This window comes from Coregonus clupeaformis, chromosome 2, assembly GCF_020615455.1.
Source record: "Coregonus clupeaformis isolate EN_2021a chromosome 2, ASM2061545v1, whole genome shotgun sequence".
Lineage (NCBI taxonomy): Eukaryota > Metazoa > Chordata > Actinopteri > Salmoniformes > Salmonidae > Coregonus > Coregonus clupeaformis.
In genome coordinates, this window is record NC_059193.1 from 5111765 (window position 1) to 5138319 (window position 26555).

At 45.0% G+C, this 26555-nt stretch overlaps 1 protein-coding gene across 1 annotated transcript; it reads right to left on the bottom strand.

The window, feature by feature from the left end:
- Positions 1-3360: 3360 nt before the first annotated feature.
- selenbp1 (selenium binding protein 1) lies at positions 3361-13071 on the bottom strand. Its single transcript, XM_045225997.1, has 12 exons — positions 12920-13071; positions 9494-9550; positions 8902-9014; positions 8543-8728; positions 7581-7701; positions 6953-7135; positions 6641-6822; positions 6435-6513; positions 6165-6286; positions 4907-4999; positions 4646-4764; positions 3361-4417 (listed from the first exon to the last, which is right to left on the bottom strand). The coding sequence occupies exons 1-12, from the start codon at positions 12921-12923 to the stop codon at positions 4255-4257; spliced, it is 1422 nt and encodes a 473-aa protein (XP_045081932.1). The 5' UTR covers positions 12924-13071; the 3' UTR covers positions 3361-4254.
- Positions 13072-26555: the final 13484 nt, after the last annotated feature.

The following is a 26555-nucleotide window of genomic DNA, read 5'->3' on the forward strand; positions in this document are numbered from 1 at the left end:
CAGTCGTGAAGAGGGCACGACAAAGCCTATTCCCCTCAGGAGACTGAAAAGATTTGGCATGGGTCCTCAGATCCTCAAAAAATTCTACAGCTGCACCATCGAGAGCATCCTGACTGGTTGCATCACCGCCTGGTATGGCAACTGCTTGGCCTCCGACCGCAAGGCACTACAGAGGGTAGTGTGTACGGCCCAGTACATCACTGGGGCCAAGCTTCCTGCCATCCAGGACCTCTATACCAGGCGGTGTCAGAGGAAGGCCCTCAAAATTGTCAAAGACTCCAGCCACCCTAGTCATAGACTGTTCTCTCTGCTACCGCACGGCAAGCGGTACCGGAGTGCCAAGTCTAGGTCCAAAAGACTTCTCAACAGCTTCTACCCCCAAGCCATAAGACTCCTGAACAGCTAATCATGGCTACCCGGACTATTTGCACTGCCCCCCCACCCCATCCTTTCACGCTGCTGCTACTCTGTTAATTATTTATGCATAGTCACTTTAACTCTACCCACATGTACATATTACTTCAACTACCTCAACTAGCCGGTGCCCCCACACATTGACTCTGCACCGGTACCCCCCTGTATATATAGCCTCCCTACTGTTATTTTATTTTACTTCTGCTCTTTTTTTCTCAACACTTTTTTTGTTGTTGTTTTATTTTTACCTTTTTGTTAAAAATAAATGCACTGTTGGTTAAGGGCTGTAAGTAAGCATTTCACTGTAATGTCTGCACCTGTTGTATTCAGCGCATGTGGCCAATAAAATTTGATTTGATTTGATTTAAGTGAATCGCTGGAAGCTTCCAGAGATGTAGAAGCACTGTTGCCCCAGATACAGAAATGCCTTTTATGGGTCAATAGTATGCTTCTTCAGTATGTTGTGAGGGGTTTCCCACTTTGTCACAGTGCTTTGACTTGGATCACACAGTCGTGCTCTGCCTGGCTGCTGCGGTTGCAGGAGAAGAAGGAGGATGTCGAAGGGAAGCGGATGTAGCGGTGCATCATTACTGCTCTCCTGAGACCTAGAAGTACTGTTGCCCCAGACCTAGTAGTACTGTTGCCCCAGACCTAGTAGTACTGTTGCCCCAGACCTAGAAGTAATGTTGCCCCAGACCTAGTAGTACTGTTGCCCCAGACCTAGAAGTAATGTTGCCCCAGACCTAGTAGTACTGTTGCCCCAGACCTAGAAGTACTGTTGCCCCAGACCTAGAAGTACTGTTGCCCCAGACCTAGTAGTACTGTTGCCCCAGACCTAGAAGTACTGTTGCCCCAGACCTAGAAGTACTGTTGCCTCAGACCATGGTGCTTCTTGGGTGTGTTCGTGTGGAGTGGAGGGTTGAGAGTTTGTCCACTCTGGAATTTCCACCGTCACACACATGTATGACCAAGCCTGGCATGAAAATAGTATTGCCGTGCTGATAGCAATTATATTTTTGCATTATCTGACAATATTATTTTATTACTTCTGATGTTGATTAACCATGTCATTGGATCTGAAAGAAGTCTGGATTTATTATGTTTAGGATGTAGGAATGTAGCTGCCCAAATCATGCCTGGAGGTACATTGAGAAACGTTTTTATGATCTGTGCAGTAGCAGGCGCTGTTGAGCAAGTATAAATTATAAGGCTCACTAACCACTAACTCCTGCCAGCCAAAATATTTTTGCTCCAGTTCACACAACTTGGCCACCATCAAAAGTTCATCTGAGTTATTTTCCAATGCAAACCAGTAATGCCAAAATGTTAAGTCCTTAAAAAATTCAAGGGTTTTTCTTTATTTTTTACTATTTTCTACATTGTAGAATAATAGTGAAGACATCAAAACTATGAAATAACACATATGGAATCATGTAGTAACCAAAAAAGTGCTAAACAAATCAAAATATATTTTATATTTGATATTCTTCAAATAGCCACCCTTTGCCTTGATGACAGCTTTGCACACTCTTGGCATTCTCTGAAACAGCTTCACCTGGAATGCTTTTCCAACAGTCTTGAAGAAGTTTCCACATATGCTGAGCACTTGTTGGCTGCTTTTCCTTCACTCTGGGGTCCGACTCATCCTAAACCATCTCAATTTGGTTGAGGTCGGGGGATTGTGGAGGCCAGGTCATCTGATGCAGCACTCCATCACTCTCCTTCTTGGTAAAATAGCCCTTACACAGCCTGGAGATGAGTTGGGTCATTGTCCTGTTGAAAAACAAACAATAGTCCTACTAAGCCCAAACCAGATGGATGGCGTATCACTGCAGAATGCTGTGGTAGCCATGCTGGTTAAGTGTGCCTTGAATTCTAAATAAATCACAGACAGTGTCACCAGCTAAGCACCCCCACACCAAAACACCTCCTCCATGCTTTATGGTGGGAAATACACATGCGGAGATCATCCATTCACCCACACCGCGTCTCACAAAGACACGGCAGTTGGAACCAAAAATCTCCCAATTTGGACTCCAGACCAAAGGACACATTTCCACTGGTCTAATGTCCATTGCTTGTGTTTCTTGGCCCAAGCAAGTCTCTTCTTCTTATTGGTGTCCTTTAGTAGTGGTTTATTTGCAGCAATTCGACCATGAAGGCCTGATATACAGTCTCCTCTGAACTGTTGATGTTGAGATGTGTCTGTTACTTGAACTCTGTGAAGCATTTATTTGGGCTGCAATTTTTGAGGCTGGTAACTCTAATGAACTTATCCTCTGCAGTAGAGGTAACTCTGGGTCTTCCATTCCTGTGGCGGTCCTCATGAGAGATAGTTTCATCATTGCACTTGATGGTTTTTGCGACTGCACTTAAAGAAACTTTAAAAGTTCTTGAAATGTTCCGTATTGACTGACCTTCATGTCTTAAAGTAATGACGGACTGTAATTTCTCTTTGCTTATTTGAGCTGTTCTTGCCATAATATGGACTCGGTCTTTACCAAATAGGGCTATCTTCTGTATACCACCCCTACCTTGTCACAACACAACTGATTGGCTCAAACGCATTAAGAAGGAAATCAATTCCACAAATTAACATTTAACAAGGCACACCTGTTAATTGAAATGCATTCCAGGTGGCTACCTCATGAAGCTGGTTGAGAGAATGCCAAGAGTGTGCAAAGCTGTCATCAAAGCAAAGGGTAGCTATTTGAAGAATCTGAAATCTAAAATATATTTTGATTTGTTTAACACTTTTTTGGTTACTACATGATTCCATATGTGTTATTTCATAGTTTTGATGTCTTCACTATTATTCTACAATGTAGAAAATAGTAAAAGTAAAGAAAAACCCTGGAATGAGTAGGTGTTCTAAAACTATTGACCGGTACTGTAGCTATGAGACTCAATGGTCAATTATTATCATTCAATGGCTATAAATCAGTATGAATATGCAGTATATTTATTAAACGCTGACATGTATTATTTAAAACCATCCATATCTTGCAAATGAACATCAATGTAGTGCAATTAGTATTTTCAATTAAATGAACTACATAATAATTATGCAAAGCATTATTAATGTAGGAAAATTGGTAGCCTAGTGGTTAGCGGTAGTTAGCCTAGCGGTTAGAGCGTTGGGCTGGTAACTGAAAGGTTGCTGGTTCCAATACCTGAGCTGATAAGGTGAAACATCTGTTGATGCGCATTTGAGCATGTCACTTAACCCTAATTTACTACAGGGACACTGTACTACTATGGCTAACCCTGTAAAACAACATGTTTCACTACACCTATCTGGTGTATGTGACAATAAAACATCTATTTTACTATTACATTAAGAGTAAAACAATAGTCCAGAAATAGTATATCAAAAAAGGTTTGGTATACCTCGACTCATTCAACCCTGCTGAACACACACACACACACACACACACACACACACACACACACACACACACACACACACACACACACACACACACTGGCCATTAAGGAATGTTGACACATTTGAATGTCTTCATATTCTTAAAAAAGTAGGCTATAAATCGCCATCAGATGTTCGTCTATGAATTCCATATGTTAACTTTTTTTAAACCTCAGTTTCACCATTGGCATTGAGAACAGAGAACAATAGATGACATTTGGTCCATATATGAGATAATGACAAAAGGCACAATAATGCATTTAATGCAAAGCAGCATGGAATGAATAGGCAGCATTATCGGCCATGAGAGTTTGCCTCCTTTCCCACCTGTTCCCAGCTAATATGAGTTGCATGAAGTTTATGTAAAGTATGTTGGGAATGAGAAGGGGAGAACTGTGGCCTCCTGCGTAACTCTACAGCCAGATGTCGGAGGTGCAGTCTCCCCCAGGGTATCGTAGCTCGTGGGCCAAGGCCGGGCCGTCGGGCTCTTTCCCAAAGTCGACCAGGAAGTTCTCGTTCACCTTGAGGCCACCATTGGCTGTGTCCACGTCAATCTGCATCATCACAGAACCCTCCCTAGGGCAAATTAGAAACAGAGTCAAGTATTCCATATGATCATGTTTCTAGCTATGGGTGTTCAAAAGTCAATCAAAATATCTTATTGAAGCAGCCCGTGATATTGAGTGAAAGCGTACAAATAACCGTTTTGATGCAACTGAAACCTGTTACTGACATTTTGTGTGTGCATTGACCACAAGTATGTGCGCTAAAAAAATCTAAGACTAAATAAAAACAGGTCCTCACTTGATCATTTCCGGGTAGAACTGCTTGTCCCATCCACTGTAGAGAGAGGTGGTGACGTACAGTCTCTTTCCATCCAGACTGAGCTGCAACATCTGGGGGCTCCCTGGGATCCTCTTCCCCTGGTGTGGATCATATGTACACACAAGTCGGTGTCTGCACCTTACAAACGCAACCTAAACACCTACGTTTGTCCTAATGCAGACATTCTGCCAGTGTGTGTGTGAAGCTTGAGTTTGGGTATAGATTGTTATTCTTACACACCTTGATTGTGCGTGGGGGTGGTTGGCTCTGATTCTCTGGGTCCTCCAGTACTTTGACAGGGCCATCGTTTAGGATGCTCCCTCCCAAAAAGAGCTGAATACACAGAGAGACATAAACACAGTCAGTGCACAACTTCAATCATTTCAGGAGACTGTTTTACCTAGCTACCTTAAGTGGAATTAACTGCATGTAAGTCGTTCTGGATAAGAGCGTCTGCTAGATCAGTGGTTCCCAAACTGTGGGGCACACCCCCTAGAGGGGCGCAAGGGATCGGCAGGGGGGGAGCGGGGTATAATGCACAAGGTGCAATTGCGAAATTGGGTAATGCATCAGTTTTCCATTTGTCATGTTAGTCATTGCATACCTTAGAGAGCTATTTATACCTTGTCAGAAATGTCCAGATCAACTAGCCCATGTCAGCTAGCAGTTTTTTATTTAGGTTTTTTTAGCCCCTAGATAGTTGTAATTTTTTGTCACTCAAATATCACATAAATACACATTAGACATGGCAAAATGTTTAAAATGGCAAAATTGTCTTTGCACCCCATGACAAAATGTGTAGAATTGCAGGAAATGCTCTTTAAACCTGCTAAATTCTCTCCACCAACAAGAGAGCTGTGAACAGTTTGTGTCATGAACCGTGCTTGTGCCCATAGAAATAGACGTGGCGCATGCACGCGTGGTGCAGGACGTTCCCGAATGCTGGAAGGGGGCCCCGAGTGAAAACGTTTGGGAAGCCCTGGGCTAGATGACCAAAATGTAAATGTTAGAGGCCACTTGCTTGACCCTAACACAGGTATGCATCACATTGGCAGACTGATGAAGATGATTCATTTAAGTAAGTGTAACAGGGTTGGTTATGTTTCCACTTGCCTCTAAAGAAATGTGTATTTAATGTTCAAGCATTCTTATTGGTTGGTTCAACTCTGATGACAATAAGGCGTGTTGTGATTGGCCCCGCTTGCAGCTAGGGGGAGATCGTGAACGTCAGGTCTTCCCAGTATGAAAATGTGATGCAAGGGATTTTGCCATCGACAGCCATCAATATCGTTAAGCTCTGCACAACTAACGTGCTGTTTCCCATTTAACAACATAAATAAATGATGCTCAACTGGGACCACTGGCTGATGTGATTTATTAAGAAAAAACACAACGCAAGGAGAGTACGATATACATCTGTTACATAAGTACCTACATGAAAAATGTTTTGTGGGTTTAAGATAATAAAATCAGCCATGTTGTAAACTTGTGATCTCACCTGGCCAGCCAGACGTGGGTTCCTCCTGTCTGTGATGTCATACTGTCGTATGTCTCCGTGCAGCCAGTTACTGAAGTATAGGAAGCGGTCATCCAGGGAGATCAGAATATCTGTGATCAAACCTGAAATGAACAGATCACACAGCATCCGTCAAATTCAGGTATACATTTTAATATGGAATGGGTAGCTACACCCAAATATGCACTGGAAGTGTTAAATGTATCCCTAATCTGCGGTATTCTCCCATCAACATTTTCCACACCCACTCACTTGGCATCACTGGCAAAGCCCATCCCTCCACTTTCTTACTGGGGACCTGAATAACCTTCTCAGCAGCCCAGTCTCCTTTCTGCACAGAGAAAAATAACGTTTCAATGTTGAGACAGTACCTTTTTATAAGACACAATGCCAAACACAACAGCGAGGAAGCAAGAGAGTTCATAAATGTTATTCTATTCTCTCTACTTTTTCCTCACCGGTGTCCTGTAGAAACGGAAGACAGTTCCTTGGAGTGCACAGCCGACGTAGCCCTCCGTGGCGGCAGGATCATGGAGGAAGCGGATCTCCAGAGGAATGGCGCCCTCCTCCCCCAGGTCCAGGGACTGCAGCCGCTTGTGAGTGGTCCAGTCCCACACGTGGATCTTCGATCCATAGTGACCTGCAGACACAACAGCAGCATTGAAACCTTGTTCTGTCTACTGAACAAGTGTAACACAAACACACATGCATGCACACACACGCATGCACACAAACACATGCACACACACATATCACCTCTATTTACACACCTTCTTTGACATGTTCCAGGTTGAAGCCGTCGGCGAGGGCTTTGGGCGCTCCCCATTCGGTGCTCATCATGACGTTGTGTCGGGGCTGGTACCAGAAGTCATAACCAAAGGGTGCCGCCTCACCAGGCAGCTCCCAGTTACCAACTACCTCAAACGTTGCACCATCCAGCAAGATAAAGCCACCTGAGAGAAACATATCCTGCATCAGTCATCTAATCCAAATCAATATTAACTTGTCTAAATGACACACTCCCTTGCCCCGCCCAGTATTCTTTATCATGGTGGATTGTAGAGCCTTCTTAGTCCCTTATTATAAACTGGGTGGTTCCAGCCCTGATTGGCTGAAAGCCGTGGTATATCAGACCATATACCACGGGTATGACAAAACGTTTATTTGTACTGTTCTAATTACGTTTGTAAGCAGTTTATAATAGCAATTTGGCACCTCGGGGGTTTGTGGTATATGGCCAATATACCACGGCTAAGGGCTGTATCCAGGCACTGTATCCAGGCACACATCCTTTTCTGTATGATACAAAGGAAAGTGTTTCTAGGTCGCCCACATTGTATGAGGCTTTTTCCCAGAACAAAGTCTGTCGCCCTACTGCAGCATGTTGTCTCCTCCTACCCTTGCCATTGCCAGATGGATCTCCCATGCTGCTGATCATAATCTGTCCGCTGCCCAGGCAATGTGTGGTGTGGGGGTTGGCAAGGCCTGTCTTCCAGAAGATATCTGTGGGCTCCACAATCTGTGAGGAAGCAATCATTTGGTTTAGATCAGATTACACTCTGCATGGGTAGGATACTTTCCTTTAAAAACAATGATGCATATTTGAGGAGATGGCTACGGGCTGTTGGTGAGAGATGGGTGAGAGGCTTGACCAAATCTGTATATTCAATTGTCTTTTTCTTGTTTTTGATTCATCATGTGCTGGAGATCCTTGTATGACATTGTGGTGTTGACTGTGTTAGCCGTGTCTGTTTTCGTTTGTTTTTTTGTGTGTGATAAAAATGATTGTATGGCAAAAAAAGAAAATCAATGACTCATGTCAAATAATGTATGAAATGTTATCGGACAGGGGGTAGAGAAATATTCAACATTCTCCAAGTTTTACAGTTATGCACAATAAGAAGAGTTGGGGGGCTTCCAATTTGGAGAAAAGTAATGTGATCAATGTTGTTATATGAACTGGGTGGTTTGAGCCCTGAATGCTGATTGGCTGACAGCCGTGGTATATGAGACGTTTACCACGGGTATTACAAAACATTTATTTTTACTGCTTTTTATTTTTACTAATTAAGTTGGTAACCCGTTTATAAATAGCAATAAGGCACCTCTGGGTTTGTGGTATATGGCCAATATACCACGGCTAAGGGCTGTGTCCAGGCACACCACATTGCGTCGTGCATAAGAACAACCCTTAGCCATGGTATATTGGCCATATACCACACCCCCTCGTGCCTTATTGCTTAAATATAAGATAGTGAAATATTAAAAAGAAGTTGCATAACCTTAGCTGTGCAACATGGTCACCAAGTACTGTAGTATCACTGTAACCCATCACCCGCTGTAGAAGGGTGACACTTTACCTTGTGCATCTGTGGTGCACGGGGGTCTGTTCCAGTGTCCACTACATAGACCCGGGAGGAGATGAGCGAGGGCAGGATAAGTCGGTTGCGCTTCTTGGATGAGTCACCAAAACAGCTGCTGCAGGCGTTCCAACCAGAGTGGTGTAGCTCGTCATTCATGTTGGGCATGGGCAGCCTGTGGATGACCTGTAGGCACAGACATTACCAGGTCACTCTTTAATCCACAACCTATGGTCAAAGGTCATCATGGATAATACCGTTGTCTCTTCAGTGTTTCAACTACCGACCACTCTGACTAATGAAGACAGGTGTGAAAATCAAAAACAAGGCAGTGGTTGATTGATATAAATCAGAAGTACCTGAGAATAAGTGGGAGACTTGGGGTCCACATCGACAGTGGCAAGGTAGTCTGGTTTCTGGATGTCGGTGTTGCGATAAATGCAGGGCAGATACACAATCTCCTCACGTGGACCTTCAAAAACAAGATCCCCGTTTCAGGAGGCACTACTGTCATTCACTCCTCCCTGACCACAAGGGCAAGAACCATGACATCCGCAAACCCCAAAGAGGGATTGATATTAAGGGTTGCACTATTTCCCAGTCAACTGACCAGTCGGGTAAGTTGAGCCTGCTCTGTGGTTTCCCCATTAGGGGAGGTGATTTTTTTATACTGAATACAACCAAAACACAAAGCGCAGTGAATCAAACCACAAATAATTCCAGTAGCCTAAAACGGGTATGTCTGGTTCCTCCCAATGTTGAAGTAAAAGACAGACAAATTATGGAATTTGTGCGTGTAAACAACATTTTCATGCAACTGACAAACTCTCAGGCAACCAAAAAATTATCCCGACTTGTCCGATGGGCAAGTGCCATTTAGATCTTAATGTCAATCCCCCCTAAAACACATGGGTTGAGCTAAGCTTGTGTTTTCCAGAAAATGACACTCACCTTTCATGGCATCCAGAGGGCTTTTGTAGCCAGGTCCACAGCCTGTGCATTTAGTTGCTGGAAAAACACAAACAAACAGCAAGTGCCCTTTTCATAGAGCGCTCAAAATAACTTTACTGCCACACACAGCAATCTCTGTGTTTACTATTACTGCTGGACATCTATGGCAGGTAATAACTGTGGTCCTCTGTAGCTCAGCTGGTAGAGCACGGCGCTTGTAACGCTAAGGTAGTGGGTTCGATCCCCGGGACCACCCATACACAAAAATGTATGCACGCATGACTGTAAGTCGCTTTGGATAAAAGCGTCTGCTAAATGGCATATTATTATTATATTATTATAACCACAGAAACTTTTCACACCTATAAGTCATACAGATGTTAGGCATATGTTTAAAATGACCTAGAAGTTTCACCACAGGTAAGTCGTGTAGAGAGCCATTTTTCATACTTTCTTTAGTTGTAAAACTGTTGCAGAATGAGTGTGTGAAAGGGGACATTCACTTGTCCACTTTGTCTTCCTTTTCCAAGGTTGCTGTTACTGGCAGCCATCAGAATCATAGGTAAATGCGCACAACCCAAAAAACTTTTACTGTACTTATCTGTGATGTTATATATCTGTGATGTTATGTATAGTTCATTCAGAAAGTTCTCAGACCCCTTGACTTTTTCCACAGTTTGTTACGTTACAGCCTTATTCTAAAATGGATCATAAATACCCCATAATGACAAAGTGAAAACAGATGAGAACTTTCTGCAAATTAATTCAAATCAAAAGGTATTTCTGTTTTATTTACATAAGTATTCAGACCCTTTGCTATGAGACTCGAAATTGAGCTCAGGTGCATCCTGTTTCCATTGATCATCCTTGAGATGTTTCTACAACTTGATTGAAGTCCACCTGTGGTAAATTCAATTGATTGGACATGATTTGGAAAGGCACACACCGGTCTATATAAAGGTCCCACAGTTGACAGTGCATGTCAGAGCAAAAACCAAGCCATGAGGTCGAAGGAATTGTCCGTAGAGCTCCGAGACAGGATTGTGTCGAGGCACAGATCTGGGGAAGGGTACCAAAACAATTCTGCAGCATTGAAGGTCCCCAAGAACACAGTGGCCTCCATCATTCTTAAAATGGAAGAAGTTTGGAACCACCAAGACTCTTCCTAGAGCTGGCCGCCCGGCCAAACTGAGCAATCGGGGGAGAAGGACCTTGGTCAAGGAGGTGACCAAGAACCCGATGGTCACTCTCACTGAGCTCCAGAGTTCCTCTGTGGAGATGGGAGAACCTTCCAGAAGGACAACCATCTCTGCAGCACTCCACCAATCAGGCCTTTATGGTAAAGTGACCAGACGGAAGCCACTCCTCAGTAAAAGGCACATGACAGCCCGCTTGGAGTTTGCCAAAAGGCACCTAAAGACTCTCAGACCATGAGAAACAAGATTCTCTGGTCTGATTAAACCAAGATTGAACTCTTTGGCCTGAATGCCAAGCGTCACGTCTGGAGGAAACCTGGCACCATCCCTACGGTGAATCATGGTGGTGGCAGCATCTTGCTGTGGGGATGTTCTTCAGCAGCAGGGACTGGTAGACTAGTCAGGATCGAGGAAACGATGAACATAGCAAAGTACAGAGAGATCCTTGATGAAAACCTGTTCCAGAGCGCTCAGGACCTCAGACTGGAACGATGGTTCACCTTCCAACAGGACAACGACCCTAAGCACACAGCCAAGACAACGCAGGAGTGGCTTCGGAACAAGTCTCTGAATGTCCTTGAGTGGCCCAACCAGAGCCCGGACTTGAACCCGATCGAACATCTTTGGAGACCTGAAAATAGCTGTGCAGCAACACTCCCCATCCAACCTGACAGAGCTTGACAGGATCTGCAGAGAAGAACGGGAGAAACTCCCCAAATACATGTGTGCCAAGCATGTAGTGTCATACCCAAGAAGACTCAAGGCTGTAATTGCTGCCAAAGGTGCTTCATCAAAGTACTGAGTAAAGGGTCTGAATACTTATGTAAATGTAATATTTCAGTATTTTATTCTAAAAAACTGTTTTTGCTTTGTTATTATGGGGTATTGTGTGTAGATTGAGGGGGAAAAAACATTTAATCAATTTTAGAATAAGGCTGTAACCTAACAAAATGTGGAAAAAGTCAAGGGGTCTGAATACTTTCCGAAGGCACTGTATATCTGTGGACCTTAGTGAGAAGGACTCTGCTGATCCAGAGTGCTGGTTGTCTTTGGCATTGTACCAAATCCTCCCATAATTTAGTGCTGCCTTTACTTGGAATAAATGATTGATTTGGTCAAGGTCGAAGCTGTGCCTTTTTCCTTACACATGGCAAACAATGGTTTTGGCCTAAACCATTGTTGCAGCTCAAACAATAGTGAAAACATGTGGAAACCACAATAGATGTCAGATATCTAGCAATCTTCCAGGAAACTAGTCTCCAGTCCAACATTTCACAACACGATTCTTTCTAAGATATACAAGCCCTTCCACGAGTTCAGCTTCAGTTCATTTAATGGGTTTGACTGTTGCAGGTCCAAAGAAATGTGGATGAGTATCTTGCATCATTGTTGGATCTACCAAATTCTCTGTTATGAAAATAGGCTAGTCTAACTGTCAAAATGACTTTTCCATTTAATTGTATACATTTAAATTGAATAATGCATAGCAAATTGTTTGTCACTGGTTCTGCTGAGTCATCATGATAAAGTGGTGCATTTAAGATGAACAAGGCAACAAGCACTAGAACAATATAACTTGTACTAGAGCAAAATGTACTTGGTACAGTAACCGAAAAAGGTTGGGAACCACTGATTTAGACCACCAAACCTATGCAATTGTGTGACCAGGTGTGAACACCGTTTTTACTCAGGGTTATTCATTAATTCAAAATCTCAGGGTTATTCATTAATTCAAAATGGTGTGTGAAAGGCGAAGTATCCTATGGTAAAAACATAGCAAGCAGCTCAATCAGGGAAACATTACATGATTAAATCTCATTGAGATGTCGCTGTTACTTCTATTTCATCTATTCCTTCTGCATTTTGAAGCAATGCACGAGTGCCAATATAGCCTACACTAGCACAAATATACAGGTGTATACGTAATTGTTGGCAAAAAAATAATCACCATTCGCACGTACGTACGTGCACAATTACGCACACTTATTTTCGTTTTGGACATTCATTTTCATTGGTTGACTTACTCAAATATGCATTTATATAATTTAATATAACACATTCAGCTCTAGTTTAAATACGTTAATGAAAAGTTCACACTATGGGAGAGTGGTTTACATGATGTTCTAGTCCACGCCCAATCATTAACTTTGTCATTACCCATTTCAACGTTTTTTGACAGATTTCCTAAAAGTTATGAAAATGAGTGAAAAAGCAAGAAGATTGCACAAACCCATCTTGCAGACTTTATTCGTCCAAGGTGTCCACAGGGATCCGAGCTTTCTATGGGTTATTTCAGCTGGTATGAGAGTGAAGGAATGCCTGGGAAGGTTTTGTAGGGTAAATGGCCAGAGGGACGAAAGGGGAGTTTTTTTGGCAAAATAACGTTGCACGTAGAAATAAGTATTGAGTGCGGTTGGTTTTGCATGACCCGGTGCCCAGGCGGAGGAGATTTAATTTTGCGACCAATGGATTGATCTAAAATATGTAAACCTCGCCCAACCGGGGCACAGGGCGATGCAAAACACACCTTTTCCATTAATATATGAACGAAGAGATACCCCAGTTCTATAGTCCTACCCTCTGTTATGGTTTAATAAGACCTTCTACCACCGGTTTCCTCAAGTGCGTGAAGTTAAATGTTGTTTCCTTCAAACATTATCCGACACGGTTCTGGCGCAAAGCAAGGTAACATGTTCTGCATTCAATACACTATAAAATAAAAACATTTAAAACGTAAGGAATATGCATTTTAGTTTAATTTATTTGACAGTTTATTTACTATGGTCCATACTGATTAGATATACGGTCTATTTAACTCGTTCTATTGATCCTACTTAAACTGTGTCAAAGGGTCATCTCTTGCGCAACTCAATATGGGGGAATGTGAGTTCAGATTAAAGCCACAATCTGGAGTTTTAACAATATTGTGTTTCAGTCCGCACGAAAAACAACATCTTTCAAATGAGACGCAGCTATGGATTTAAGGACGTAATCCATAAAATTGATTTAGCTTTTTTAATCATATTTTGAAGATATACATTAAAGACTCAAATGACAATAAAAACATAAACAATAGAGTATTACAACCATATATTTTGAATTAGGCCTATTGTACTAAGCCCATAAAACAGTAAATATCCCAGATTGTGCCTCTAACGCCTACACACTTGATTAGGAAATGTTTTTCTTCCAAGAGATTCAAAAACTTCAGGGCTGAAGTTGTCACCATTTCAATATCCCCCATGTGTCTGGAAGTTTTGAGAAGACCAAAGGCAAATCAGAAAAGGAAAGGATTAAATTAATGTAATATTTGTGTGTCTGCGACTGTGACAAATGAGGTACAGTTCAGATAATTGTTAAAGAACATATTGGACATCTGCAAAATGCATTAGATATTATGTAACTCCCTAAGGAACTCAACATTTCCGCCATTTCTCAAGCTTGCCAATCCTTCCTCAGTACTACAATCTATTGACTGAGACACAGATAAGAGAACGTGGTATAACGTGGTATTTGTCTTAATAAGTCCTTATTAAGAGAAATAGAATACTCTGTATAGCTGTAGGCCTAGTCATCACTAGCCTTCTAGCAATATGGCGGAGTCTCTCTCGCCCATAGATTAGGCTACTTTCAAGGTAAGCAAAGAACATATTTAAAGTCATTTGAGTGCAATAAGGGATAAGGAAGCAAAAGTTGGGGGAAAATGTGTAAACCAACACCAATCTGTCAAAGGCATTGAATTTTTTGAAAATACTAAACATGGCATAGTAAATATCATCAAACTGAATGAAAGAACAGTATAGCACCTTAAAATGTTTTGTGTTCAGTTGATGATCAGTTTAGACCTTAATTTCTACCACTACAACAACTTCCACCGCAAGAACATGCCTTATGGTTCATGGAGTTTGGATCCAGTCTGTTGTGCGTCTTATAGTGTTCATTAAAGCAAAACTTAGAACCTGTCAAGTCCAACAAGGGATCCCCACTCAGTTTCCCCACACTGATTACATAAAAAAGGTTAAAAGGTTGACCGATTGTACTGTAACAGTATGCACTGTAATCTTCTGTGGCCATTTGCAGGGAAGACCCACAGGCTGTGTGGCCTAAGGCAACACGGCAGATGTTCTTGTGTAGGACCGAAGAGCAGTATTCTACTCAGAGTTTGTGAAAGGGAAGGACTAAGAGAGGGAGACCTCCTCATGGGACCCTCCAGTCTCCTGGCTCTCTGGCAGCGGCTCCATCTCTTCCTCTCCCTTTTCCAAGATGTTATCCTTTGTTGTGTCCATTTCTATAGCTGCCTTGTGATTCTCATCTACCTTTTCTTCTCCACTTTCCTGCTCTTCATCTACCTTCCCTTCTTTAACCTCTTGCTCCTCATCTACCCTCTCTTCTCCAGCCTCTTGCTCCTCATCTACCTTCCCTTCTTTAACCTCTTGCTCCTCATCTACCCTCTCTTCTCCAGCATCTTGCTCGTCATCTACCCTCTCTTCTCCAGCCTTTTGATCCTCATCTACCCTCTCTTCTCCAGCCTCCATGTCCTCTGTGCCCCTGCTGTCTTCCTGCTCGAGCTCTGCTGGTGACTCCGGCTCCAGAACCTCAGGACCTAGCAGGGCCTCTCTGAGAGTACTCATCAGCTCTGACTGGGTCTCTGCCAGAGTCTTGGTCATTTCCTGGTCCCGCTGCCCAGGGACCAAGTCAGTAAGGTGGAAGGACTGTCGCAGCAGATCAGGCTGTTCCTCTAAGTAGGACAAGGCCTCCACTAGCCAGGCAACTAGCAGTTGCACTAGGTCTTTGTGTGTGGCCCCTGCTGCCCCGCCCTCTGCAGCCAGCCGGGCCCAGCGGGCCAGCAGGAAACTCTGCAGCACGGGCCGCAGGCACATCTCCAGGGGCTGGAGGCGACAGGTGCAGCCGGCGGGGACCACGGCCGGAAGGGTGCCAGTGGCACCAAGGGTGGTCAGGAAGTCCTTAGACAGGTGTCCGCGGTGACCGTCCAGGATCAGCATGCCTTTGGTACTCCTGCTCTGGTCCAGCATGTGTTGACGCCACACCAGAGACTCCCACAGCGCCAATTCCTCGTCCCTGGTAAATCCCTCCACCTTGGCCTCCAGCAGGACAGAGTTGGGCAGGCCTGTGCCCTGCATCTCGGGGAGCTGCCCCTTGATTAGGACCAGGGTGCGTAGCATGGTGCCATCGGCCAGCGCTGACAGATAGATGGTGACCAGAGGTTCCCTGGTTCCCACCAGCTGGAGAGCCCCTTCTTTGTCCACTTTGGCTGGATCCGCAAGCGCCTCAATGTCTACAAAGACAGACAGCTCGTCCATGGCAGCTATCCCTGTGTGGGGCAGATCGTGGGCCTGGATGTGCTTGCGGGTGAACTTGGTGAAGGAGTTAGCGTTGTCCTCCATGGAGCGTGGCAAGCGCCGGCTGACCGTGGCGGTCCGCCCAACAGCCTGCCAGCCAAGGCTATGCTGCAGCATGAAGCTCACAGCCCAGTCGTAAGAGATGCGGAAGGCGCTGCTGTGGCCGTCCTGGCTGTGGATCTCAGAAGCCCTCTGAAAAAGGTTCTTCTCATTGAGCGGCAGCTGCTGCTCTCGCTGGGCCATGACCCACTCCACCATGCGCTCCACCGCCTCTCCCTTGCCGGGTCCCCGGCCATCACGCTCCAGCTGCTTCTCCTTATCCTTCAGCCAGGCCCGGATGAGATTGGACTGGGTGGATAGCTGCTTGGCAGCTTGGCGTTCCCCGCAGCAGAGGGCGAACAGCACTATCCTCAGCAGACGCACAGAGAGGGTGTCCTCTCGTTCTTTTACCACCGGGCGTTCTGTCGGAGGGGTGACGGGAGGATCAGATGCGGCAGGCTGCTCTTTAGACTCCCCTTCATGAAAAACTTCATCAACGTCCTTGTCAAGACCTTCAACCTCCATTTCTTCATCGTCTGTGTCTGAGCCCATGTCCTCCACTGGGGCCATTGCCTCGTCCAGGTCACTCTCCGGCCCTAAGGGACCCCACTCGCTGCTGTCGTCAAAGCGGTCTGCTCCCGTGGTGTTTCTGCAGAAAGACAAAGCAGGAAAGAAAGATGAATGGTATTTGAGGCATGACAAATAAAACATCTAAATTAAATCACAATATATTTTGTGGGAGTAAATCGTGTGAAACCAGGGTGAAACGTGCGTCTCGTAAAGTACCTCATGTCCTCCATGATGAATCCAACATTAGGGGAGCCTGTAAAAAAAGAGGATAAGAGTTTAGATTTGAAGAGAAAGAGCATGCAGCTAAATGTGTTACAACATAAACATTTCTGTTTCAGGTTGAACTATGTTGACTTTGTTTTCCCTACCGTAATGTATTAGTAATATCATCCATCACCTTTACACTTTCACTGTCAAGCAGTCACGGACAATGTTTTTGACCCTTGTATACTCATGGAGATTAAGCTAGTCTTGGGATTGATTATATATGTGTTTTGGTATCATATTCTTGTGTGTGCATCTACAAAGCATCAAATAAATGATTGACCTAAGTGGTGGGGTGAGAAGCCATGATACTCCCAGAAGCAGCTGGGCTGCTTGCACAGGTTGGCTTTGCAAACGATGCATCCAAACACGCTCTCATGGCGCAGGTTCTTCAGATTGCAGTTCTTGCATCTCTTGGTCTTGGCGGTGAGTTTAACCAATCTGTGCCTTAGTTTATTTGGATTGCCTTGCAGTGCAACCTCTCGGACGCCCGCTGGTCCCTCCTTAGTCTCAGAGTGGATGCGTGCTTGTCTTTCTGCGCACTTGGCCAGCTGGTGCCCTAAGCGCTTGCGAAAGTTTGCCTGGGTAAAGAGCCCGCCCTGCACCCACGATGGAGGGTTCTCTTTGCGGCTCTCCCGCAGCACTATGAAGGCATTGACTATGCTCAGGTTGACCAGGAACCAGAAGAGACTGCGCCAGTGCTTGTCTAGTGGCAGCCCTCCTAGCGGGTTGCAGGCCAGCAGCTGTTTGCAGATGTCGACGCCTCGCATGTTCTCCTGCAGAAGTCGGAAGGCTAAGGGACGCTCGATGGGGCTGAGTTCTCCCACTTTAGTTTGAGACTTCCTCCACACTGTGTCTGGCTGCCCCGGCTCGGCATTGGTGGACAGGCAGCCCATTTCCTTGGTGTCTTTCCAGCGGGTGGCCAGAAGGGGGCCCAACTGCCTCTGCAGGAAGTCCCCAGGCTTCTCCAGCTGACCCTGCTCCCACAGCTCCCTGGGGAGGATGGGGCTTGGTGGAGGAAAGGAGCTGGAGGCGTAAATGCCCTGGTCCAAGAGCTTCTGCATGAGGGGGGCAGAGGCCAGTGAGCTACCCAGGAAGAGCTGGTGGTGTTTCTCCTGGAGTCCCTCCACTAAGGGGAGCACTACACTGAACCCCAGCTCCTTCTCCTCCTCCCTCCCCATGTGGATGAGCAGTCGGTGGCAGTAGCCCGACTTGGAGTCACACAGCAGCCACACCCCTGGTTGGGCCTTGGGGTTCCCTTTGGCTTGGCCGGCCTCCGTTTCCAGGCTGGGCAGCAGGGCCCGGTCGATGGCCAGGCACCGGTTGGGTTTGTAGGCTTCCCACATGGAGTCGCCAAGGATGTTCAGCATAGGTCTGAAGAGACGCAGCCTGTCGCTGCCACTGCCCTCTCCCTCCTCCTCCATGGAGGTGAGTAGACTACCCATCCGGATGTTGGTGGAGATCTGCTGGAAGCGCTTGATGGACATGGCCCTGAAGAAGGTGTGGCAGTTGTCGTAGTGCTGCCAGGACCAGTAGTTGGCAGGCTCTGGGAGGCTCTGAAGGCCCATGAGTATACTGAGACCTATGAAGCCCTTGATCTCGTGAGCGGTGACAGGGACCCAGTCCGGGTCGCTCTGCCCAAGAAACTGGCAGGTCTTGGCCTTAGCGTTGGTCTCGCTGGCGATGAGCTCCATGAGCGAGTACGGGAAGAGCAGGTTGAAGTAGTCGACAGCGTCGCTGTTTTTGTTTAAGGACTGGCGAGGACCGCAGCTCTCTGTGAAGTCGAGGATGGTTGCGATGGGGCAGTCGGTGCCTCTCAGCAGAGGTTCTCTCCAGTTCTCCATTAATGCCCATTCAGACCTCACCACTTCTACATCCCCTCCTGATTTGTCCTCCTCTTGGCAGAACTCAATGTCAGACTCCAGAGACTCTGTGAGGGAGGGAGGGGAATCACAGGAACAACAGTTAGTCTTCTGCTCCACAGAGCCAAGTTGACACAACTTTTCTTTTATAACACCATGGGCCATTTCTTATGTCAGCGCTAGTCCACTTTTACGACACCATGTGGATAGAAAGAGAACAGGGGAAAATATAACCCCTTCTCAACTGGCCAGTAGTCTGAAGACAACATAAATGGCAGATGAAAACAGATTGGTATGCAGACTGGCTCCTTGGTAAGACATTCCTCCTCTGCACTTGGGTCATTTTTGGACTCCACACATTTTCCTATTTACTTTGGCACAAAACATGCTTTGGAGTGTGTCTTGATGTACAAAAATCTGTTTGCCAGTTCCTGTAGTACAGGGTTCCCCAACTGGCGACCCGCAGGCCGAATTTGGCCTGTATTCCCACACATTATAAAGAGATATGTGATCGTATAAAAATGCAAGCAAGGTTTGAAATGATTATGTTTTAGTCAAATATTATATCCGTTTGGGCTTCTTGAGGTCAATTTGCATTCTACAATTATTTGTAATTATGTTTCGGACCCCTGACCATCCCCTCAAGAAAAAATAAAATAGAATCGTCACGTGGTTGAATCTAGTTGATGATCCCTGCTATGTGTGAACTAGCAACATGGGATGCGGCCATGTAGCGTTATTTTATCTGGTGTGCACCAAAACATTTGGCATCGGGCCAAGTTAAACAACGAAGCAAACGGAAAAAGATAAGGACACCAACCCACCACAACTAGATATATTTTTAAAGATAAGGACACCAACCCACCACAACTAGATGTATTTTTAAAGATAAGGACACCAACCCACCACAACTAGATATCTGTTTAAAGATAAGGACACCAACCCACCACAACTAGATATCTTTTTAACGATACCAACACCAACTCACCACAACTAGATATATTTTTAAAGATAAGGACACCAACCCACCACAACTAGATATATTTTTAAAGGACACCAACCCACCACAACTAGATATATTTTTTAAGATACCGACACCAACCCACCATAACTAGACATATTTTTAAAGATAAGGACACCAACCCACCACAACTAGATATATTTTTAAAGCTACCGACACCAACCCACCACAGCTAGATATTTTTTTAAAGATAAGGACACCAACCCACCACAACTAGATATATTTTTAAAGGACACCAACCCACCACAACTAGATATATTTTTAATGATACAGACACCAACCCACCACAACTAGATATATTTTTTAAGATAACGACACCAACCCACCACAACTACATATATTTTTAAAGACAAGGACACCAACCCACCACAACTAGATATATTTTTAAAGACAAGGACACCAACCCACCACAACTAGATATCTTTTTCAAATCATGGTGCTCTTTTGCTGGCACATTTTGCACAAATGTCACCATTAATAGATTTGTATTTTTTTTAGTGTAGCCATCCTGGTTACACGTTATAGTATGTTTAATGAATAAGATTAATGCTGTATAAATTATAAATGTTAATGTCTAAATGCTTATGCATTGTAGTTCTTATAAATACACTTTTGTAAATAGTATATACTTTATACAATTTTAATTAATATAGCAGTTTCAAAACGTTTTCTAGACTGCAAATATAAAGCATCTCCCCTCTTCCATGGTAAAACTGACATATTCATGCCAAGGCTATCTGTTTGGAGTTCTGTGGGGAGCTTGAAGACACCCACCGTTTGGTGTACAGGTGCTAGAGCCGTGACTTGGGTACTGGGCCAGGTGCTTGGCCATAAGGTCACCCGTCTGAGAGCTGAAGTCACAGACCTCACACAGCAGCTTCAAATAGCTGTGTGGGACAGAGGGAGAGAAGGTTGGCAAGTGTCCGTAGTAACTGGCAAGCAAAAAATATAAAAAACACAACACAGCGGGAAACAGTGTCCATTACCAAGGGGGTGGTCGCTTGTGCAGGGGTACGTGGTTGGTTTTCATACGTGGTGCATGATTTCTGCAACAAGAGAAATTAACCGCTATCAAACTTTCCAAGTCATCTATGATCAATGAATGAACTATTGTTTCTTTGGCTAATAAAACATGATCTATATCGATAATGAAGCTTGACTTACGTGATCATGTGGTCTGCGTAGGAGCGCGAGCAGCAGGTGCTGTAGGGGCACACGGCACAGTGGACGAAGGTGGGGTAGTGGTCGGGGAAGCTGGGTACGTCTGAGCTGCACTCCATGCACCGCTGCTTGACTAGCGACACACTGTAGAGGAGGTCACACAGAGGTCAGACACTTCAGCCACAATATATGCGTTTATATAATCACCCTGGCAGTGACCCCACTCTCCGAGGGTGTCTCAGAGAGAGTTGGGATATGCAAAAAAACGTATTTCCAATTCACACACGCGTATTAGTACACACTTGTACATGTGTGAAAAAGAACAAATATAAAACACCCACCAAATGATGATTATGTTTATACATGCTATCAGAGGGCAAGGTAGCCCTACTGTCATATAGCTCAATCAAAAACTAAGTCTGAGATTAAAGATAGAAGACAGAATGTCCTCCTGGGATTTGTGTAGCTCCATGGAGAAGAAATGCACAACAATATGACTATTATTCACCTCCGTTTCTGAAACTTGGTGAGCAGGTCCAACTGCTTGATGGATTTCCTCATGGTGGTTTTGGTTGTTTGTGGAGGTGGTTTGGACTGATGAGGTTTGTGTTGTATGTTGCTGTTAGTGTAGGTCTGGCCCGCCTGAGGAGTGGGGCCTGTCGTCTTATAGTCCACAGGTACATTCTTGGGCAACTGTCCCTTGTGGTGGACATATGCCCTGATGGTCACCTAAGTACACAGACAAGAATACAACACTGTGTTTAACCCCATTCTACCTATGAATATTATACCTACACTAATATAACCCCTTCTTGATCTAGGACATGCATTGCTTTTTGGCTAACCGTTGTTCTGTCCAACAAGTGAATTGCCTGAATCTCTACATTCTTAGAAAAAAGGGGTCCAAAAGGGTTCTTCGGCTGTCCCTATAGGAGAACCCTTCTTTTGGGTTCCATGTAGAACCCTCTGTAAGGGTTCTACATGGAACCCAAAAGGGTTCTACCCCAGAACCAAAAAGGGTTCTTCAAAGGGTTCTCCTATGGGAACAGCAGAATAACCCTTTTAGGTTCTAGATAGCACCTTTTCTACTAAGAGTGTGGCACAACTAAGAGAATGACTAATCAGTGAAATTAAGCTGTTCATCAACTCACTTTAGTCCCAGGTTGGAGCCCCTCCAGCTGCTTGGGCTTGCAGAAGGTCCTGTGGCTGTGGGTTTTGTGCTCCATCCTGTCCGTGGCGGAGAGGAACTGCAAACGGCACTTGTTGCAGTGACTCGCTCTACTGGCCTGAAAAATCAAGAGTTGGGTTCAGTGTTTCAGCGTTAAACATAAAATGCAGAAGAAACTGCTGATCTCTTTTTTCCTTTGTACAAGAGTACAAAACAATTTTTCTTGCAACGCCTACGTTGCAGTACAACTGCCTTTATAAAACATACGGGACCGTTTCCCAGACCCAGATTTAACCTAGTCCTGGACTAAAAACACACTTACAATGAAGATTCTCTATTGAGATTGGTGTTTAATCCAATAATAGGTTTAATATGAGCGCGGGAAACCAGGCCATAAATACTTTTTTGCACTTTAAGAAAATACCTTCCTTTAAGTAAATTATTTACAACAGTTTTAAATGGGAACAATACTAGTTTTTTTTGTGGTACTGTGTGGCTCAGTTGGTAGAGCATGGCGCTTGCAACGCCTGGGTTGTGGGTTCGATTCCCACGTGGGACCATTACGAGAAAATGTATGTACTCACTACTGTAAGTCGCTCTGGATAAGAGCGTCTGCTAAATGACGTAAATGTAAAATGTAATGCTCCTGGGTTGTTTCTCTACCTGGTGTCGTATGTAGTGCTGCTGGTAGGAGTTGGGGCTCTTGAACACCTTCAGGCAGTAAACACACAGCTGGTTGCATGTCTTTGCATGACTGGTACAGAAGTGGTTGTACACATCCGAAAAGAAAGAAGATCGGTACTGACACACCTTGAAAAGAAGGGATGGGATTTCAGGAAGGTGTGGTTCTGAGAGTAAATGGGAAGGTGGGCAGCATGTATTCTATCATGTTCAACTGGAGGTGAAAGGTCACCAACCTGGCAAATATAGGGCATCTCTCCTGGTTTGTGGGTGTTCTTCATGTGATGCAGGAACACAGGCTCACTCTCAAACGCCCACTCACAGATCTTGCAACAAGCTGCACGGTCAATAGAGAAAACATGATTTTCAAAAATGTCACAGGATGCATATTTAACAACAGATGAATATGTAAGTATTGTCATATGTGAGGGCGTACTGGAAGACTGAGTGGGCCCGTGGGCATTCTCCACATGGTGCTGGAGCTGGGCGCTGGTAGAGAACTGGCGGAAGCAGTGCTGGCAGGAGGTCAGTTGGTCCACCCATTTAGTCATCTCTGGGTGCTGCTTCATGTGGTCCATCAGCCTGCCGAGCACGCACACACACACACACACGCAAACACAGTTAACATCCTTCCATCAATTGAGATTTGCATTTGCATAGTTCTAACACTTGAATAAGTGGTCCAGATACCTTTGTGGCAATGTATCACATGCAAACATCTGATTGATACTTCTGCCCCCTAATGTTGTCATTTCAGGTCAGGCTGTATGTGTACATACTGTGTGTGTGTGTGTGTGTGTGTGTGTGTGTGTGTGTGTGTGTGTGTGTGTGTGTGTGTGTGTGTGTGTGTGTGTGTGTGTGTGTGTGGAGCAGCTGACCTCATTCTCACCTAATGTTGCTATTGGACCTCTTAGGGCAGATGACACATTTGAAGGAGTAGTTCAGCTTGGTGGGCTGGCTGTCGACCAGAGACTGTTGGCCCGCGAAGCGGCCATAGTAGAAATCATCCACTAGCATAACCACCTTAGGCGGAGGGTCTGGATTGGAGCTGGGGGCCCGTTCTGGCAGGGGGTTCTGAGTGCCACTGCTGCTGGAAGGCCCTGCAGTATTGACCAGGTCTGGACAGCAGAACTGTGAGGGAGGAATTCAATGCAGTTTAAATTGCCATCATGCTCATCATACCTGTGGTTCATGGTTTAATATCTGGGATGTTCTAAGGTGCATATGATAAAGCTTCTTACACACATATGTCCTTGAAGTGCTTCTTGCATTTTGAATTGGGCTCCACAACGGGGGCATATTTTCAGCGCCTGATCAACTGTAAAACAAACAGAACAGAGAAACATTTTATACTTAGAACCAGCGAGTGCATATGATAATGAGCAATAGTTCTGATATGGGTGTATTTACTGTACCTTTGGTGATGCCCTGTGTCAGGGGCGTGGCCACGGGTACATTGGCCTGGCTGTTGCTCTTGACGATCTGCAGTAGCTGCGATTGGAGAGCGACTGGGACTTGGTTCCATTTCACTATAGCACAAAGAAAAGCAGGGGAACATAAGTTGGTCATGATAAGTTCAACAGATTTAACAATAGATACAAAAGCAGTACTTTATTGAATTTAGACTATTGAGATCCACCCATAAAATAAGAACTTACAAATCTGAGGCTGTGAGGAAGGGTTGAGTAGGGTGGGCCGGTTGCCCATGGTGCTAGCTGTGGTTGTGAGGGGGGCATGACTGGCCCCGCGGATGGTGAGGGTGGCAGGGATTTGCATAGTGGCAAAGGTGCCGGGCGCTGCCTGCCGTAAAACACCACTAGGGCCAGCAGTGGGCCTAATCTGTGCAGGCTGGCTCACAACCTGAGGCATCCCCATAGACGGAGCAAAGAACTGCCCTCCAGGTCCTACCATAGGAGAGAGGGGGCTGTTAACAAAATGGTGTTACTATACACTATGTTGTCCAAAATGGCTGCTGTCAATAACTTGCTTCCTGGAGACTTTTCAAAAATGAGTGTTTGGGACCCCAGTATGTTGCGGGACCTGTCTGTTGTAGATCTGTGAAAACAGCATTGACTAAAGAAGTAAGAGATACAATTACCAGAGAGTAGAGTGATGGGTCGAATCATCTGCCCTTGTTGTAAATTCAGAACTATCCCCATAGGGTTCTGCCCAGGCCTCACATTTCGGACCGGGAAACCCTGTGAGATGTAATAATGAGTTGAAGTTAAATACATTCTTAAATGCATTCCCCCTTGCTGAACTGAACCGAAGCAGGCCGGAGAAGATCCGTGACCACTGATGCAGTCCGTACCTGGGTGAAGTAGATCTGCTGGGCATTGGCAGGGCCGGCACCAGGGTTAACAGCTGTGGGCAGTAGCATGGTGCTCAGACCTGTAGGGGTTTGGATCTGGATCAGCTGTTGTCCCTGGACCATGCCCGATGGCACCAGAGAGGGCATACCAGGGACCCCCGTGGGGACCATAAATTGAGGTAACACCGATGACGACACAGGAGCTGAGGGACACAGAGGAAGGGGGACAACCTAGTGGTTAGTGTCACGGGTGGGATCTGAACCCTGTGTCTACCAAGGGAGAAACCAATGTCTTGACCGTTAGACCAAGAGGACATTCCCCCTTTGGTGAGGGTGACACTGATTTTGAAGTCGCAGGCAGGGGCTACCTCATCACGAGACCATGAGCCGGACTCATGTCTTCTACAACTGCTTTGAAGTGTAGGCCTACTGCATATTATAATTAGTGTTGCATTCTCTTTAGTTTCTGACTCCGAAGTGTATAACGCATTTATAAATACTCCTGTACAATCATATAATCAAAATCCATTACTGAGCATTTCCTGTGTTTCTGAAAGTAACGACAGCTGTTTTAGCCTTTCGGCAGTGTGTGTTTGAGACGCCATCCTTCCCCCAAAACATAAACTCACGTGCTATAGTGGTGCGCTGCAAGACAGAGGAGGAGGACTGGCCTGTGTTGGAAACCGTTGCCGGGACACGCTGTGCAGCTGAGTGAGTGAGGGAGGGTATGCTGGGAACTGGAGTCTCTCGGGATGTCGTGGAGGAAAAGGAGGTTTCACAGACTGCAGGAAACACACAACGGCATAAACAGCAAGGTACAGTTGAACTACATGAGAATTAGCGTACATTCTCCTGTGTTTTTATTTTATCTGACCTGGTATTGATTCTGAGCTCTTTTTTTCCATTTCTATTCTGGATTTTTTACTTCTTTACCTTTGATATTGAATATTCCATTGTTGAGGAAGAGCTTGCAAGTAAGCATTTCACTGTACTATTTAGGCCTGTTGTATCCTGTGCACAGAACAAATAAACTTTGATTTTATTTCACAGCATAGTCTTATGCCAGGGGTGTCAAACTCATTCCATGCAGGGCCTTGTGTCTGCTTGTTTTTGATTTTTCCTTTCAGTGAAGACCTAGACAACCGGATGAGGGGAGTTCCTTACTAATTACTGACCTTAATTCATCAATCAAGTACAAGGGAGGAGAGAACCTGCAGACACTCGGCCCTCCGTGGAATGAGTTTGACACGTCTTATGCTAACAGCCTATATGACTGGGTCATTGACCATTCATACATGTTCAGACCATGACAAGGGCCGCAGTGGTCAGTCAGTCACCAAGATGACAGTCAAGAGGGTGTGCCAGTCTGTCTCCGTGGCAATAGTTGGCCAATGGGCATGCTCACCGTTGTCAATGTCGCCCTCTATGA